The following is a 13,359-nucleotide window of genomic DNA, read 5'->3' as shown; positions in this document are numbered from 1 at the left end:
TCTGGGACCTGTGTGTGTCTCTCAGAAGGCAGCTGGAGGAAGGAGGAGGGGCTGCAAATGATGTAGGTCACCTTACACGAAAGTGGGAGCGGGTATCTGTTTTTCACAGGTATCCGCTCCCTCCTCCACTTCTGAAAGTTGGCAAATGTGGCACAGGAAGGGAGGAAGCAGACAAGCAGAGCTTCCACTTTTGACATACTTGCCAACTGTCTCTTTTTTCCTGGGACAGTCCCTGCAAATAGGAGCTTGTCCCAGGTAATTTATGTTGTCCCTGGAAGCGCCTATTAATGTGGCCTTAAGTTTGAAATTCCCTTTTTAATTTCCTGTAATTCTCTCTATATTGAGTAGACTCTATAATCTGATAAGTAGGCGAGATTAATTATGCAGAGTGGGCGGAGCTTCTGGGAAGTGGGTGTGGCAATTGATAGCTGTGCTGCAAAGTGTCCCTGGAAATTTTTTTTAAATGTTGGCAACTATGCTTTTGGGTGGAACTCTGCTTTAAAGTAAAAAAAACCTTCTACCTTTACAACCATGTTCAGGACTGGTCAGAGATGGATCACTTTAGCACAGCTGGCTGGCTTGCCTGTGTTTCCAAATGATGTGAACAAAAAAAAAAACAGTGTTCATATGCACAGTTGTGAGGGAATACTGCTGTGTGCAGAAAGTTCATGACAAATCAGGTAAGGAAATGTTAGAAATGTTATCTTCCTTTCCTTATTACCTCCCTATATTATAGCATGCAATTTCCACGTACACACTGTTGCTATCATTCAGCTGTTCCCACATCCAAGATGGCCCCCTCAGCCTATTGCCAGCAGCAGACACGTTTCCGGTGGACGAATGACGCCAGGGCACGTAGGACGCAGGAGCCCCTGATGAACGGGAGTGGTGAACCCGTACTTCCTTTTCTCGCTGCTCGCCATCACAGGAAGGTGAGAGTGTGCTTGTCCTGGGCCCGAATTGTGGAAATATTTGGCATATACTGAGCCCGGCGCCTCTAATCCTCCTGTCCCTGTCTTATCTCTTTGCAGGAACATGCCGCCTAAGGGTCCTCTGCAGTCCGTCCAGGTTTTCGGGCGTAAGGTGAGTGCGGGCCGTGCTGGCCTCGTGTCTGCAATGTAGGGTGAGCTCCCCGGTGTGGTCACATGTCTCCGGACACTCCACATTACCCGCCGTCCTAGGGGCTGGGTGATGGGCCTAGTGCGCGTACCCTGAGGACTAGGGTTGCCACTTCATCCCTGTAATCCAGAACCCATATTAATTACACAGGTTCTGAGGCTGATATAAGGCACTGAGTGAGTTTAATTCCCACCTTTATCAGCCTCAGAACCTGTGTAATGTGTGTCCTGGATTAAAGGGATGAGGTGGTAACTCTACTGAGGACCCAGCACTAGGCTCTGCACTGCCCATCCTCATGACATGTGGGCACAGTGTACACAATGATCTCTCATCACTAGTATATGATCACTCATATATCCTATGCTAGAATGACAGCATCTTCTATACTGATCCATACTACCCATAAGGGAACATCCAGGCCTGGTTCAATCAGCGTGTTTACTTCTAGCTGTTTTCTTGTCATTATTGCCAGTTACCTGAAATACAGTCCTAAGGCCTCATGCACACACAGCCTAAAGGGTAAGTTCACCCCAACCCTCCCGGGATCCCCCACTGTCAGGCATTGGGCCGTCACTTTACCAGTCTAAGGATTTGAAATCCTCCTGGCTTTTTCCAGCGCTTATAGGACGGGTTAGGCAATTTCTGATTGGTCAGCAACGGCCCTGATGAATTAGAATGCCTCCTATTCATTCAGGTTAAGAGGTACAGATAGGAGATTAAGCAGCAAGGATTTTCAAATCCCTGGACCAGTGAAGCGGTGACCTGGAGTCTGACAGCAAGTGATCGTGGGACTCCTGTACTGCAGGATGGGGAGGGGGGGTCCAGATTTTCTTAAGTGATCGCAAAGGATAAGCTAATCTTTTGGGAAAAAAGTCATAAATGCACATTTTTTTGCAGTTAAAAACAAATGTGCATTTTATCTTTTTTTTTTGGAGCCTGTAAAGCGTTGCACACGCGATCAGCAGATCGCTGGTGCCGTGCAGGTCTCTTGCAGATTTGTCAGTGTTTGTGTGCCCGTACATCCTGTATGGGCAAGCAGAAAAAAATGAGCTGCCACAGCACCATGGTAGTTCATTAAAGGCTGCAGGACCTTGTAGTGTTCATGGGATGCAGACAGAACCCTGCTGTGCCATGTTTTTTTTTGTTTTTTTTTTTTTTTTTTTTTTTTTTTTTTTTTTAAATTGTTGTGACACTTGGGGTATGTTGGTGAAGATCCCCACTAGCTGTGGGATCTGAGAGGTGCAGAGGCCAGTCTGTATTTTACACCCTGAATATGGGTGGAACATGTTAAAGATAAATGCCTCTTATACAGGTGTTTTGTTTAAGCTTGTATATGCATTTCTGCATTAGCATGCGTATGCACACATAGGTGTATTAGAGGCGTTTTTTACAGGTCAAAAAGATCAAATGTGGGTTCAGAAGAGGAGCTTTTGGGCAGAAAAAATGCTTGATGCGACTAAGCGCTAGGAATGTTAAGACCGCATTCACACTGAAGCGGCACGACTTCGGGGGCGACTTCACAAGTCGTGTACACTTCGACTTCGGGGCGACTTGCGTAGACATTCATTATATGAAGTCCGCGCAAGTCGCGCTGAAGTAGTACAGGACCCTTTTTCTAAGTCGGAGCGACTTGTGTCGCTCCTATTAGAATGGGGCCTGTAGCACTGCATGGACCACAACTTGTCAGGCTGACACGTCGTCTGACAAAGTCGTGGTAGTGTTAATGGAGACTTAGTGGTTGAGTGTTCATTCCAAAGGCCAGAATAATGTGATACTTTTTTTTTTTTTTTGTTTAATAACAAACATGTCACACTTACCTGCTCTGTGCAGTTGGTTTTGCACAGAGAAACCCAGATCCTCCTTCTCGGGTCCCTCTTCAGTGCTCTTGTCCCCTCCCTCCTGTTGAGTGCCACCACAGCAAGCAGCTTGCTATGGGGAACACCCAAGCTGAGCAACTGCTGTCCATTTAGACACGGGAGTCCAAGACCCGCCCCCACTCTCCTCATTGGGTCACTGATTTTGATTGACAGCAGCGAAAGCAAACGGTGCTCTGCTGCTGTCTCGGCTAATGAGGAATAACAGCTGAGTCTTTAGTGCAACATTGCTGGATCGAGATGGGGCTCAGGTAAGAGGGCTGGGCTGTTGCACACAGAAGGCTTTTTATCTTAATGTATAGAATGTATTAGGACAAAAAAAAACACCTGCCTTTACAACCACTTTAATATCTTGGTTTATGGAACAAATGAACACCCAAACCCTTGCTTAAAGTGATCGTAAACTCAGTACTTGCAAAATCCGCTGGCAGGGTTTTTATAACCCAGAGACCTAAGAGGTCTCTTCTGTCAAATCTTCCCCCTGCCTGTGGGTAATGTGATCTGAGATGTGCAGCTCAGACCACATTTACAGTCTGCTCTGCATGCGGTGGCAGTGTGACTCCCGTGCGTGTGCACAGGAGTGACTTTACCAATGCCTGGCTATTCAAGATTCCAAACCATGAAAGATAGGAATACCGGGTTATAGGGAGAGCCATGACAGCGGGCTCTGTAGGCAAGTCTGTCATAAAGTACTAGTATGCCGTGCTCAGGGCACACAAGCCAAGCTGCAGCTTTGTGTGTACATTCAGGCACTGAGCTGTGGCTAGGCCCCCGCCCCCTCTCATTGGCTGACTTTGACAGCATTGGGAGCCAATAAAGAGTGAGAGTCTTGGACAGTCGAGTCTCTCGTGCAAAATCACTGGATCGAGACCAGTTCCTATCCGATCCACCTGTTAGTTGTGCAGATGGATCTGTTCAAAAGTTCTGATGGGTTTAAACTTGACAGGTTAAAGGATGTAAACAGATGCAGAGCTGCTTAAATCCGCCTGTCTATAGACCATAAATTTTACTTGTTTGGTAAATTATAAAAGATGGAGCTATGCCAAGTAAATAAGAATGTCACACTTTAAAACCGTGTACGCATGTGGAATGGTGCTAACCTACGGTACCAAAACACTCTCCATTGGTGACCCTTTAAAAGCCTTTTACAGATTACCGGTTTTAAGGCTACATGTACATAGGACGTTTTAAAAAGTCTTTTGAACGCTTTAATTTTACAGCTATGTAAAGGACGTTTAAAACACGTCGCGTTTGCAGCTGCGTTTATCGGGCGTTTGTGCTCACATGCGTTTTTAGAGGTCAAAAAATTATTCCCCTTTAAAATGGGAAAACCGCAAGCGCTAAACGCGAGTGATCGCGTTCGGTCCCATTTTGCGTTTGAAACGTCGGTAAACACACATTCTGAATATCCTGAAAGCAAATAATTGCTTTCCAAAAAACTTCACTGAACTCAACTGCCTCTAAATGACTGTAAACGACCCTGTGTACATGGACAGATAAGATAACATGGAGGTGGGTTCAGGGGCTTCTGAAAAAACGCCCAACTGCTCCAAAACATCCGTTTACAAGTAGCGGTGTACATGAGGCCTAAGTGTAACACAAGGTATTGCTTAGGGATGCACCGATCCGATATTCGGATCGGATATCGGCGCCGATATGGCCATTTTAGATGGATCGGGGGATCGGTAACATTGACCGATCCACTGGCCGATCCGGTTTTTGCTTGGTAACGGCTCAGCCATCCCTTACTAGTTGCAGTAGTAGTATGGGATGGGAGCCGCTACTTCCTGTATAGGTCCAGCTCACAGGCGGAGTGATATCAGATGCACTCCGCCTGTGAATGGAGGAGCCGTACACATGAAGCAGCGGCTTGCTTTGTGTGTGTGGTTCCGGTATCGGCGATTTCACGCCAGATATCGGTATCGGGTCCAAAAAAGTCAGATCAGTGCATCCCTAGACTATTGCTCTGATGTTTGTGGTGATGCCTCGTGTGGTGTGACCACTGTTTACACTTGCAGGACTGATGTGCGCATTTACGGAGGATCGGGGGTGCTTTACCTTTTTTTTTTTTTTTTTCTCTGGTTAAAACCTCTGGCAAATTTTGCTGCCTGTTTCCTTAGGGAGGTTTCAATTCATGTTGCTCAGATGTTAATAGGGAAAAACCTTTCCACATTAAGGGAAATTCTTTTTGGACAGCTGTCATTGGAATGGGTATCCTGACTGGAGAATTTCTCCTGTCCTGTTTTGGTGACAACTGAAATTTTTGTTTCCCATCACTTTCTATCTCATTGACATTGGGCACCAGGACAAAGGGTCAGTCTCTTCATTAAGAACTTGAAAGGATTTTTTTGGCTAGAAGCGCACTTAAACTGGTATGTTTGGTTTTTAGTGTGTGACTTTATTTCACATAGTGGTGTTTTTTTTTTTCCCCTTCAGAAAACTGCAACTGCTGTTGCCCACTGCAAAAGAGGCAATGGGCTCATCAAAGTTAACGGAAGACCATTGGAAATGATTGAACCTGCAACTCTGCAGTACAAGGTAAGTTTGGTTTACATTTTTTTATTTCTAACCTCTTCATTCTTGTCACTGAAGTGATTATACAATGCAGCGTTCCCTATGTTACAAACATCTGACTTGCAAACGACTCCGACCTACAATCAGGAAGACGACAGGAAGTGAGAGGAAATCTACCCCTAGGAAGGGAAATTCACTCCTGTGAATTTCACTCATGGGAAAAAGGCGCCTCCACGAAAGCTTTATCCTTGTTTCCACAACCCAAAATTTTCAAAATCCATTTGTCCCAGGGACAAAGTGAGGTGAAATCTGAAAATCATTAAATCATTTTTTCGGCTCGAGTTACCTAAACTGATTGTAAAGTCTAGTTTTTTGAAAAACCAAAAACAAACCTTTTACACTTACCACCTATGTGCAGTTGTTTTTGCACAGAGCAGCCCGGATTCTCCTCTTGTGTCCCTCTTTGCTGCTCCTGGCCCCTCCCTCCTTTAGAGTACCCCCACTGCAAGCAGCTTGCTATAGGGGCAGCCGAACTGCAGCTCCATGTGCATTCTGACAGGGAGCTATCATTGGGCCCCGCCCTCTCTGCTGATTAACTCACTGACTTTGACAGCAGTGGGAGCCAATAGCGCTACGGCTGTATCTCAGCCAATCAGGAGGGAGAGTCCCAGATGACGAGAGACACGGGGGGGGGGGGGGGGGGCACAGGTAAGTATCAGGGGGTGCCTGGGAGGCTGCTACACACAGGTTTTTTATCTTAATGCATTAAGATAAGCCTTCCTGCCTTTACAACTCCTTTAAAAAATGTACCTGATTTACGAATTCAACTTAAGAATAGTCCTACAGACCCTATCTTGTTTGTAACTTGGGGACTGTGACTGCCTGTAGTCCGTAGTAATCTGAATCCCCATTCCTGAAAGTTTGTAACGAAGAAGCTTCCCATGAATTGTGATTTTTTTTTTTTTTTTTTGGATCATACCTGGCAGAGTGAATGTAAGGGCTCGTTCACAGGTCCAGTGACCTGCATTTTTCTGCTCTGTATAAATATTACTGTAAGGACACTGATAAACATGTTTTTCTATGCACCTTGTTCACACCACTTGCCTTATGAAGAGGCCCTGCGATGCTCCGAAATGTTGCTGTATATTTACCATGTGACCATGTAATATATCTTTGGACCCTTCTGAGGAATCCTTGCTGTGTTGACATTTTTTTGCTTTGAGTATCTTGGTCATTGCAGCACCCAGCAATACTGAACAGCTGGTTTTCTTATGTGTGCGTGGGTAATATTGCATTTTGAATTGTTCACAACACAAGCAATGCACGTGAAATTGCATACAATGGCATGTTGCTGTACATGATTTTTTTTAGTGCATTTGTATGTGCAGTATGGTGTGGCAGGACTGGCATTCTATACACTGCCTGACTTGATACTAAAAACACTGAGGTCTCCTGTAACAAAGATGCTCTGTGTTTTGAGAATGTTATCCTTCAGCTGCCTGGTGAATGTTGAGCATCAGTCCTAAGCTCAGGCAGCAGATGGATCAGACTGGTCTCCATGGTGCCAGTCTGACATTTGTGCTATTACAGAATGCATTCAAATGGCAGATTGGGTGAGGATGTACACTTATTGCACAAGAACTGACATTTAGCTTCTAACAAATGCCCTTTTGTGTCCTTGTTCTTTTTAAATAATATGTTGGGGTCTAACTCGGGTATGATCTCTGTTTAGGGGAAAAAAATAAAATCATTTAGTAGATTGTGTATAGGGGATTGTTGACTAAGAGCAGTGTACAAAGATCAGTACAACAGCAATCCAGAATCTAGTTTGTGAATTCTAGTAGCTATGGGCTATTGCACTTTATTATTCATTGTTTGGCATTCCAAAAGTGTTTTTTTTTTTTTTTTTAAGCTAGTATATATGGTTTAATAATTTTTGCCACCCAATTAGAAAATTCTCATAGCTACTGCTCTAACTGAAGAGTTGAAGTCTAATTGGGAGTTAGGGCCTTGCTGCCTCTCTGAAACGCCCTCTGCAGCAGGTCAATTTTTCGAGGGTGGCTGGGAGATGATGTATCGCCTCCTTACAGCTTGTTTCAACCAATGCAAAAGCCTGTGTGCATTACACACAGGAAGGCAGGCACAGCTTGTAGGTCTCCTAGAACAAGGGTGCTGGTGGGCACCCTTATTGTTCAATGACACTTCCTTCATCTTTCAAACAGACTGCTTGTAAAAATATATTTTTGTATAAATATAAAAAAAAATTACAAATATCCTCTTTAAGTAATCAGATTCTCTGATCTGAGCTGCATAAGAGCTGGGGTTAAGAGAAGTGGCTGTACATTGATCTTCCCAGTGAATGGCTGTGCGGGGGGGGGGGGGGGTGGGGGGAGTGTTAGGACATGTCTGATCATTGCAGGAGAGCTCACAGGAGTTCCAGCACAGCTAGAGAACGGACCATGGTGTGTGGTCAGTTTTTAATAGGGAACAAGGTTGCCAACTTTTAGTAAATTTACTAACCGCTTAAAAAAATCAGTAATTTTTGCATCTGTTCATGAATGTCCATTATAAACATGCAGATTACATGTCTGTAATGGACTTTCATGGACAGATGCAAAAATTGTGGATTTTACAAACTGTTCCTAAATTTGCTGAAAGATGGCAACCCTGATAGTAAAGCAGAGGGACTGGCAGGAATGCCAGGAATTTCACACAGAGGAAGCAGTACAAAGAACAGGATACTTTCATACATGTACAGCAAGCAGATAACAGGAATATGAAATGCTGCAGTAACAAATGCTTTAAAACTAGCTTGGGGAACAGCATTAGAATGGACTAGCTTATACCAAGAGTGGTCAACATTGGCAGTTAAGCTAAAGTGTCAGGTTTAGACAAATGACATCTACTAGACACTGTAAATTTCTATTTTCTTTCCGAATATGGTTACAGAGTTATAAGAATGCGTTCAGATTATAGTCATGGTGGTGTGTTTTGGTCCCCCCCCCCCCAATGTGGTTTTCTTAGTCCATTGTGTAGAGTACAATAAAACCTAGGGACTGGCCTATCTGAACAGGCCTAGTGCTTACACTTCTGGGTATTGACACTCCTGAAACTTGCTTGCCTCTCTTCAGGTTTTTAGACTAACTTTGACGTTTTTTGTTTTTTTTATATTTGGAACAATTGACATTTGCTGTATAATCAAATGTAAATTAATTTGCTTTGTTCATCTATATAGCTGCTGGAGCCTGTTCTTCTTTTGGGCAAGGAGCGATTTGCTGGTGTTGACATCAGAGTCCGTGTGAAGGGTGGTGGACATGTTGCTCAAGTTTATGGTAAGAATGGCTTTAGTTTGTTGACCATATAAATGCACTTTTTACAGTTGTTAAAGGGATTTTGGAGTTGATCCAAATTTAAAATAAGTTTCAATGATTGATTAAAAGAGTTCTATAGTTACAGCCTACAATTTTATTCCATAACATCTGCATTGTAATAGTAATACAAACTGTTTTTATTTGAAAATCCAAGATAAGATTACTAGAAAAATCATACGGTTAATGCTGCATGATTGTCGGCCATCCCTTTCCACAACTTGCAGCATTCCCCTTCCTTGTTTGCAGCTTCTTTGCAGTGGATAACAAGACAAGTTCTGCAAAGTATGACCCTGCAATGTCTACTCGCTAGACGTAGTAAATATGTCACAGAATTCAAGGAAGTAAATGTGTTGGGATCTTGACAAAAAGTTTTCCAAACTCAAGTTGGTTCAAATTAATGGGTAGACTGGAAATTGAAATTGAAATACAATGTGGACATGATTTTACATTTTCACCATATATACGCTTTAAGCCAATATATTTGTCCCTAAACTTTTATGAATCCATATTCGTGCAAGAAAATATATAATGTATTCCTATGTTCATTACGTAATGCCCTCTAACTTTATTTTATTTTTTACTTGTACAGCAATTCGCCAGGCTATTTCTAAATCATTGGTGGCTTATTATCAAAAATGTAAGTTTTCAAATTATGTATCTTTTTTTCAGTTTATCTATTTTACATGGGAACATTAGTTGAGGTATAGCGTGTCGCTTAAAAGAAGTATGGGTTCATCTTACTCCCCATTTTGGTCCACACCGCTGATCGCTCGGTTCTCACAGCTCCGTGAGCAGAGGGCTGCTGTCGGCAGCTCTCTGCTATGCCCCCCCTCGTTCACTGAAGCGCTGGGCTGTGGAGGGGGCAGAGCGGCCGGTGAAGGCACTCAGCATTACGCTGAACCGGGTGTCGGTCAAGGAATCTGTCGGATCCAGACTCTGTGGTCGTAATGACACGGAGTCTGGACCAACTTCTGTGAGGTCACAACGAACTGCACTACTGTGATCTATAGAAGTGCAACCAAACTATCTTTGGCTGTACTTCTCTAATTTCTTCAGTAGGTTTAGGATAAAACTACATTGTGTCATGTAAAATGAAGTCTAAAGCAGAACTTTGCTGAATTACATATGTGCTTTGTCCTGCAATACACTCACATTTAAATGGTACAGCCAAGCACCTATAGTATCTTCTGTTCTGCTTTCCATCTCCCCTTGTCATGAGTGTTTGAGCAGAATTGCATATTAGCACTCTAGTAGTTATAACTGTATACATGTTTCATAGATTTATTTATTTTTTTGGGCCTCGGTGATGAGGTTTAATCCCTTCTATTTTTTTTACATTATAAAGTTGTTTTGTATGTCATAGGCCCTTCAGCATATTGGGATGTACACCTTTGCTTTGCTTTCCATAGGAGCTGCTGTTTCAGATCTCCTTTGCAGTTTATCACATTTTCCATTTTAGTATAGTTGCACTCAAAACAGCATTTACATCGGAAGAAATGGTTATCTTAGGTAAAGTGTTGTGTAGGAAGATAAACATGCACAGTCCTTTAAAGTCCTGCTTAACATAAAACTTTTTATTTTGGTTAGAGCAGCAAAGGGCCTTTTGGGTTTTATTTATTTTTTTTTTTTTTCTGTCCCACACTTTTCATAACAGTTTTGAAAGTGTTGAAACTTCTGAAATTGATCCCTCATTCTTCACTATTCCCCACCCCCCCTTTTTTTTTTTAATGGGTGTTAGGACTGGAAGTTCTTAACAGTACACATTTATTGCACAGGTTAATTGTAAATCTGAGAGATTAGTCCTGACCAATTATCAAGCACCATTATTCCAATAAAGGTTTGTATATGAAAAAAGTGTAAAGAGAAAACGGGGCTTTCTCGGTGCTAGATTACCCCATTCAGTATGACACACAAAGTATTTAAAACCTTTATTTTTAAAAACCATTTTATTCAGATCAAAAATATAAAAATACAATCCAACATATATGTTCCTATGTCATTAAACCATACATAGATATACATGGTAAATAAACCCTTTCCTCAAAGTCCAGGCTTGACCTCTCACAGAGACACACTGAATGTCTGTGTTCCCATGTGCATATCAGAGGGCAAGATTGTCCTAACGTGTTTCGCCTTTAAAGCTTCCTCGGGGGTATTGGGCGAAGAGGGTTCACAATATGAGATTACTTCAAAGAAAGGAATAATAATACATTATATTCATATCATTTGTCATCTTCATCATTGTCATCCAAGAGTTCTTCATTTCATTTTCTATTTTTCATATATTCTTATTGTAAATCTATTATTGCAGATGTTGATGAAGCCTCCAAGAAGGAAATCAAAGATATTCTTATTCAGTATGACAGGACCCTTCTAGTTGCAGATCCTCGTCGTTGTGAGTCCAAGAAGTTTGGTGGACCTGGAGCCCGTGCTCGCTACCAGAAGTCTTACCGTTAAATTTACCATGTACATTTTTCTGCAATAAAGTATGGAAAATTATTTTTTGAATTCAGCGTCTTGCTTTCACATTATTTTTTCATGAGTACAGACATGTCAGGAGATATGATTTAGCTAAAACCGTGAATATGAATGGATTTGTTGCTTTAATTGCTTGCACTATTCCGAACCACTCCCTTCTGTACACACAATAGCTGCATTTGGCTTCTAATCCAGATATATTGTAAATTAACTGTAAAAGTTAAAATTATTATAGAATAGTGTTAGTGATTTGTAGACTTGGGTGTCACAATTTTCTGCAAACACCTATATTTGGCTTGATTAGTGACTGCATTACTTATGCCTCTACATTGGTCACTCACCATCTTCTGTAAGGACTTTGGTAATAAAGTTAACATGCTGAGAGAAGTGTGTAGAATACAATTTCTGACCTACTTCTGCAATTTGTCAGTTGTCTCTTGCTTTCAATATTGTATTTGCTAATCCATAACAAATATAGCTAGTAGTAAGCATTGCTCATCTTTTATAACTGTTTCTGGTCATTGATTTAAAATTATTAGAGCCAAAGGACATCCAAGCAACTATAATGACCCAACATCCCCCTACACCCGGACAACTTTGAACACCATTGTTTTTCTCAGGTCTACATTTGGGCCCCAAAAATCATAAATATAAAATTTGTAACTAGACAGTGGGGTTGATTTGCTGAAACTGGAGAGTGCAAAATCTTGTGCAACTGCATGCTAGTCAATCAGCTTCTAACTTCAGCTTGTTCAGTTAAACTTTGAAATAAAAAAACCTGGAAGCTGATTGCTTTCTATGCACAGCTGCACCAGATTCTGCACACTCCACTTTTAGCAAATCTCCCCCATTGAATTGTACTCTATGAACACTGTCTAATTGAGAGCTTGCTTGAATCACATTCTCAATGTTAGAAGATAAGTGCAGTGTCATAAAAATCTGCCAACCTGGAGGCTCTCTAGTAAAGATCCGAAATGTAACCACCTGTCTCCCTCCCATGGGTACAATCTAATTTCTGTATACAAAAAACTGTTCCTGTTCTTCACAGATCAATGTTCATTTGGGTTTTTATGCTCGGGTACAAAGTATATCTGTATAGGAAATCCGTGCTATGGTAGAGATGTATCCCTGGCTGCAGCCTACCTTAATATAATCCCAATAAGGGATATAGTAGTGAAACAGGAGGTAGATGGCGCTGCCTGGAGCAAAAATATTCCACTATTTCTAAAGGCTTTCAGTGGTTGAAAATACTATAGTGCAATAAACGGATGAATAAATAAGTAAATGTACATTAACCACTTCTGGACCATAAGGATTTGCCCCCTTAATGACCAGGCACTATTTTGCGATTAGCGCTGCATTACTTTTTTTTTTTTTTTTTTTTTTTTTTACTAGTGGCGGTGATCTTTTTTTTTTTTTTTTTTTTTTTTTTTTTGCGTGATTGCGGCGGGCAGATCGGACCCCTGACATTTTTGACACATTTGGGGGTACCAGTGACATTACTACAGTAATCGGTGCTAAAAATATGCACCGTTACGAATAATGACACTGGCAGGGAGAAGGGGGTTAACAGTATAGGTGATCAAGGGGTTAAATAGGAGTGATTCTTACAGTATGGGGGTGGGGCTTCTGAGATGACCACAGACGTGATCCTATATCGCAGGATCACATGAGCTCTGTGATCATCCCAGGGAGGACAGTCGGCTGTGTTTACAACAGCCGACCATTCTCTCAGCAGGGGAGCAATCGCAGGTGTCAGGCGGCCATTGGAGCCGCCGGGCACCCGCATCGGCTTCCCCGCTGACAATCGGGGGTGGGAGCGCGCTGCCGGAGGCACACGCTCACCCACTAGCTGCCTTCAGGCGAGCGACGTATACCTACGTCGCTTTGCCTGTAGCAGCTAGCCTGCCGCAGTAAATATACAGGAAGAGACCAGCAAGTGGAGCCAGCCTGCCGCAGTAAATATACAGGAGGCAGTCGGCAAGTGGTTAAAAAGTGAATTC

At 42.4% G+C, this 13,359-nt stretch overlaps 1 protein-coding gene across 1 annotated transcript; it reads left to right on the top strand.

The window, feature by feature from the left end:
* Positions 1-834: 834 nt before the first annotated feature.
* Positions 835-11,377, top strand: RPS16 (ribosomal protein S16). The gene is made up of 6 exons (XM_082255906.1): positions 835-932; positions 1,032-1,083; positions 5,430-5,531; positions 8,743-8,839; positions 9,468-9,515; positions 11,190-11,377. Exons 2-6 carry the CDS (start codon positions 1,036-1,038, stop codon positions 11,333-11,335), a joined length of 441 nt encoding a protein of 146 aa, XP_082112032.1. The 5' UTR covers positions 835-932; positions 1,032-1,035; the 3' UTR covers positions 11,336-11,377.
* Positions 11,378-13,359: the final 1,982 nt, after the last annotated feature.

The sequence above is a fragment of the Pelophylax lessonae genome, assembly GCF_965119305.1.
Source record: "Pelophylax lessonae genome assembly, chromosome: 4".
Classification (NCBI taxonomy): domain Eukaryota; kingdom Metazoa; phylum Chordata; class Amphibia; order Anura; family Ranidae; genus Pelophylax; species Pelophylax lessonae.
The sequence above is the reverse complement of the archived record's forward strand: the minus strand, read 5'-3'. Positions and strand labels throughout refer to the sequence as shown.

What these genes read in the sequence shown, in the direction of transcription:
- RPS16 (XM_082255906.1), top strand. Translation starts at nt 1,036, where the DNA reads ATGCCGCCTAAGGGTCCTCTGCAGTCCGTCCAGGTTTTCGGGCGTAAG. An exon ending in ACATGTTGCTCAAGTTTATG is followed by an intron (nt 8,840 to 9,467) that starts GTAAGAATGGCT and finishes TTACTTGTACAG; the next exon opens with CAATTCGCCAGGCTATTTCT. An exon ending in GGTGGCTTATTATCAAAAAT is followed by an intron (nt 9,516 to 11,189) that starts GTAAGTTTTCAA and finishes CTATTATTGCAG; the next exon opens with ATGTTGATGAAGCCTCCAAG.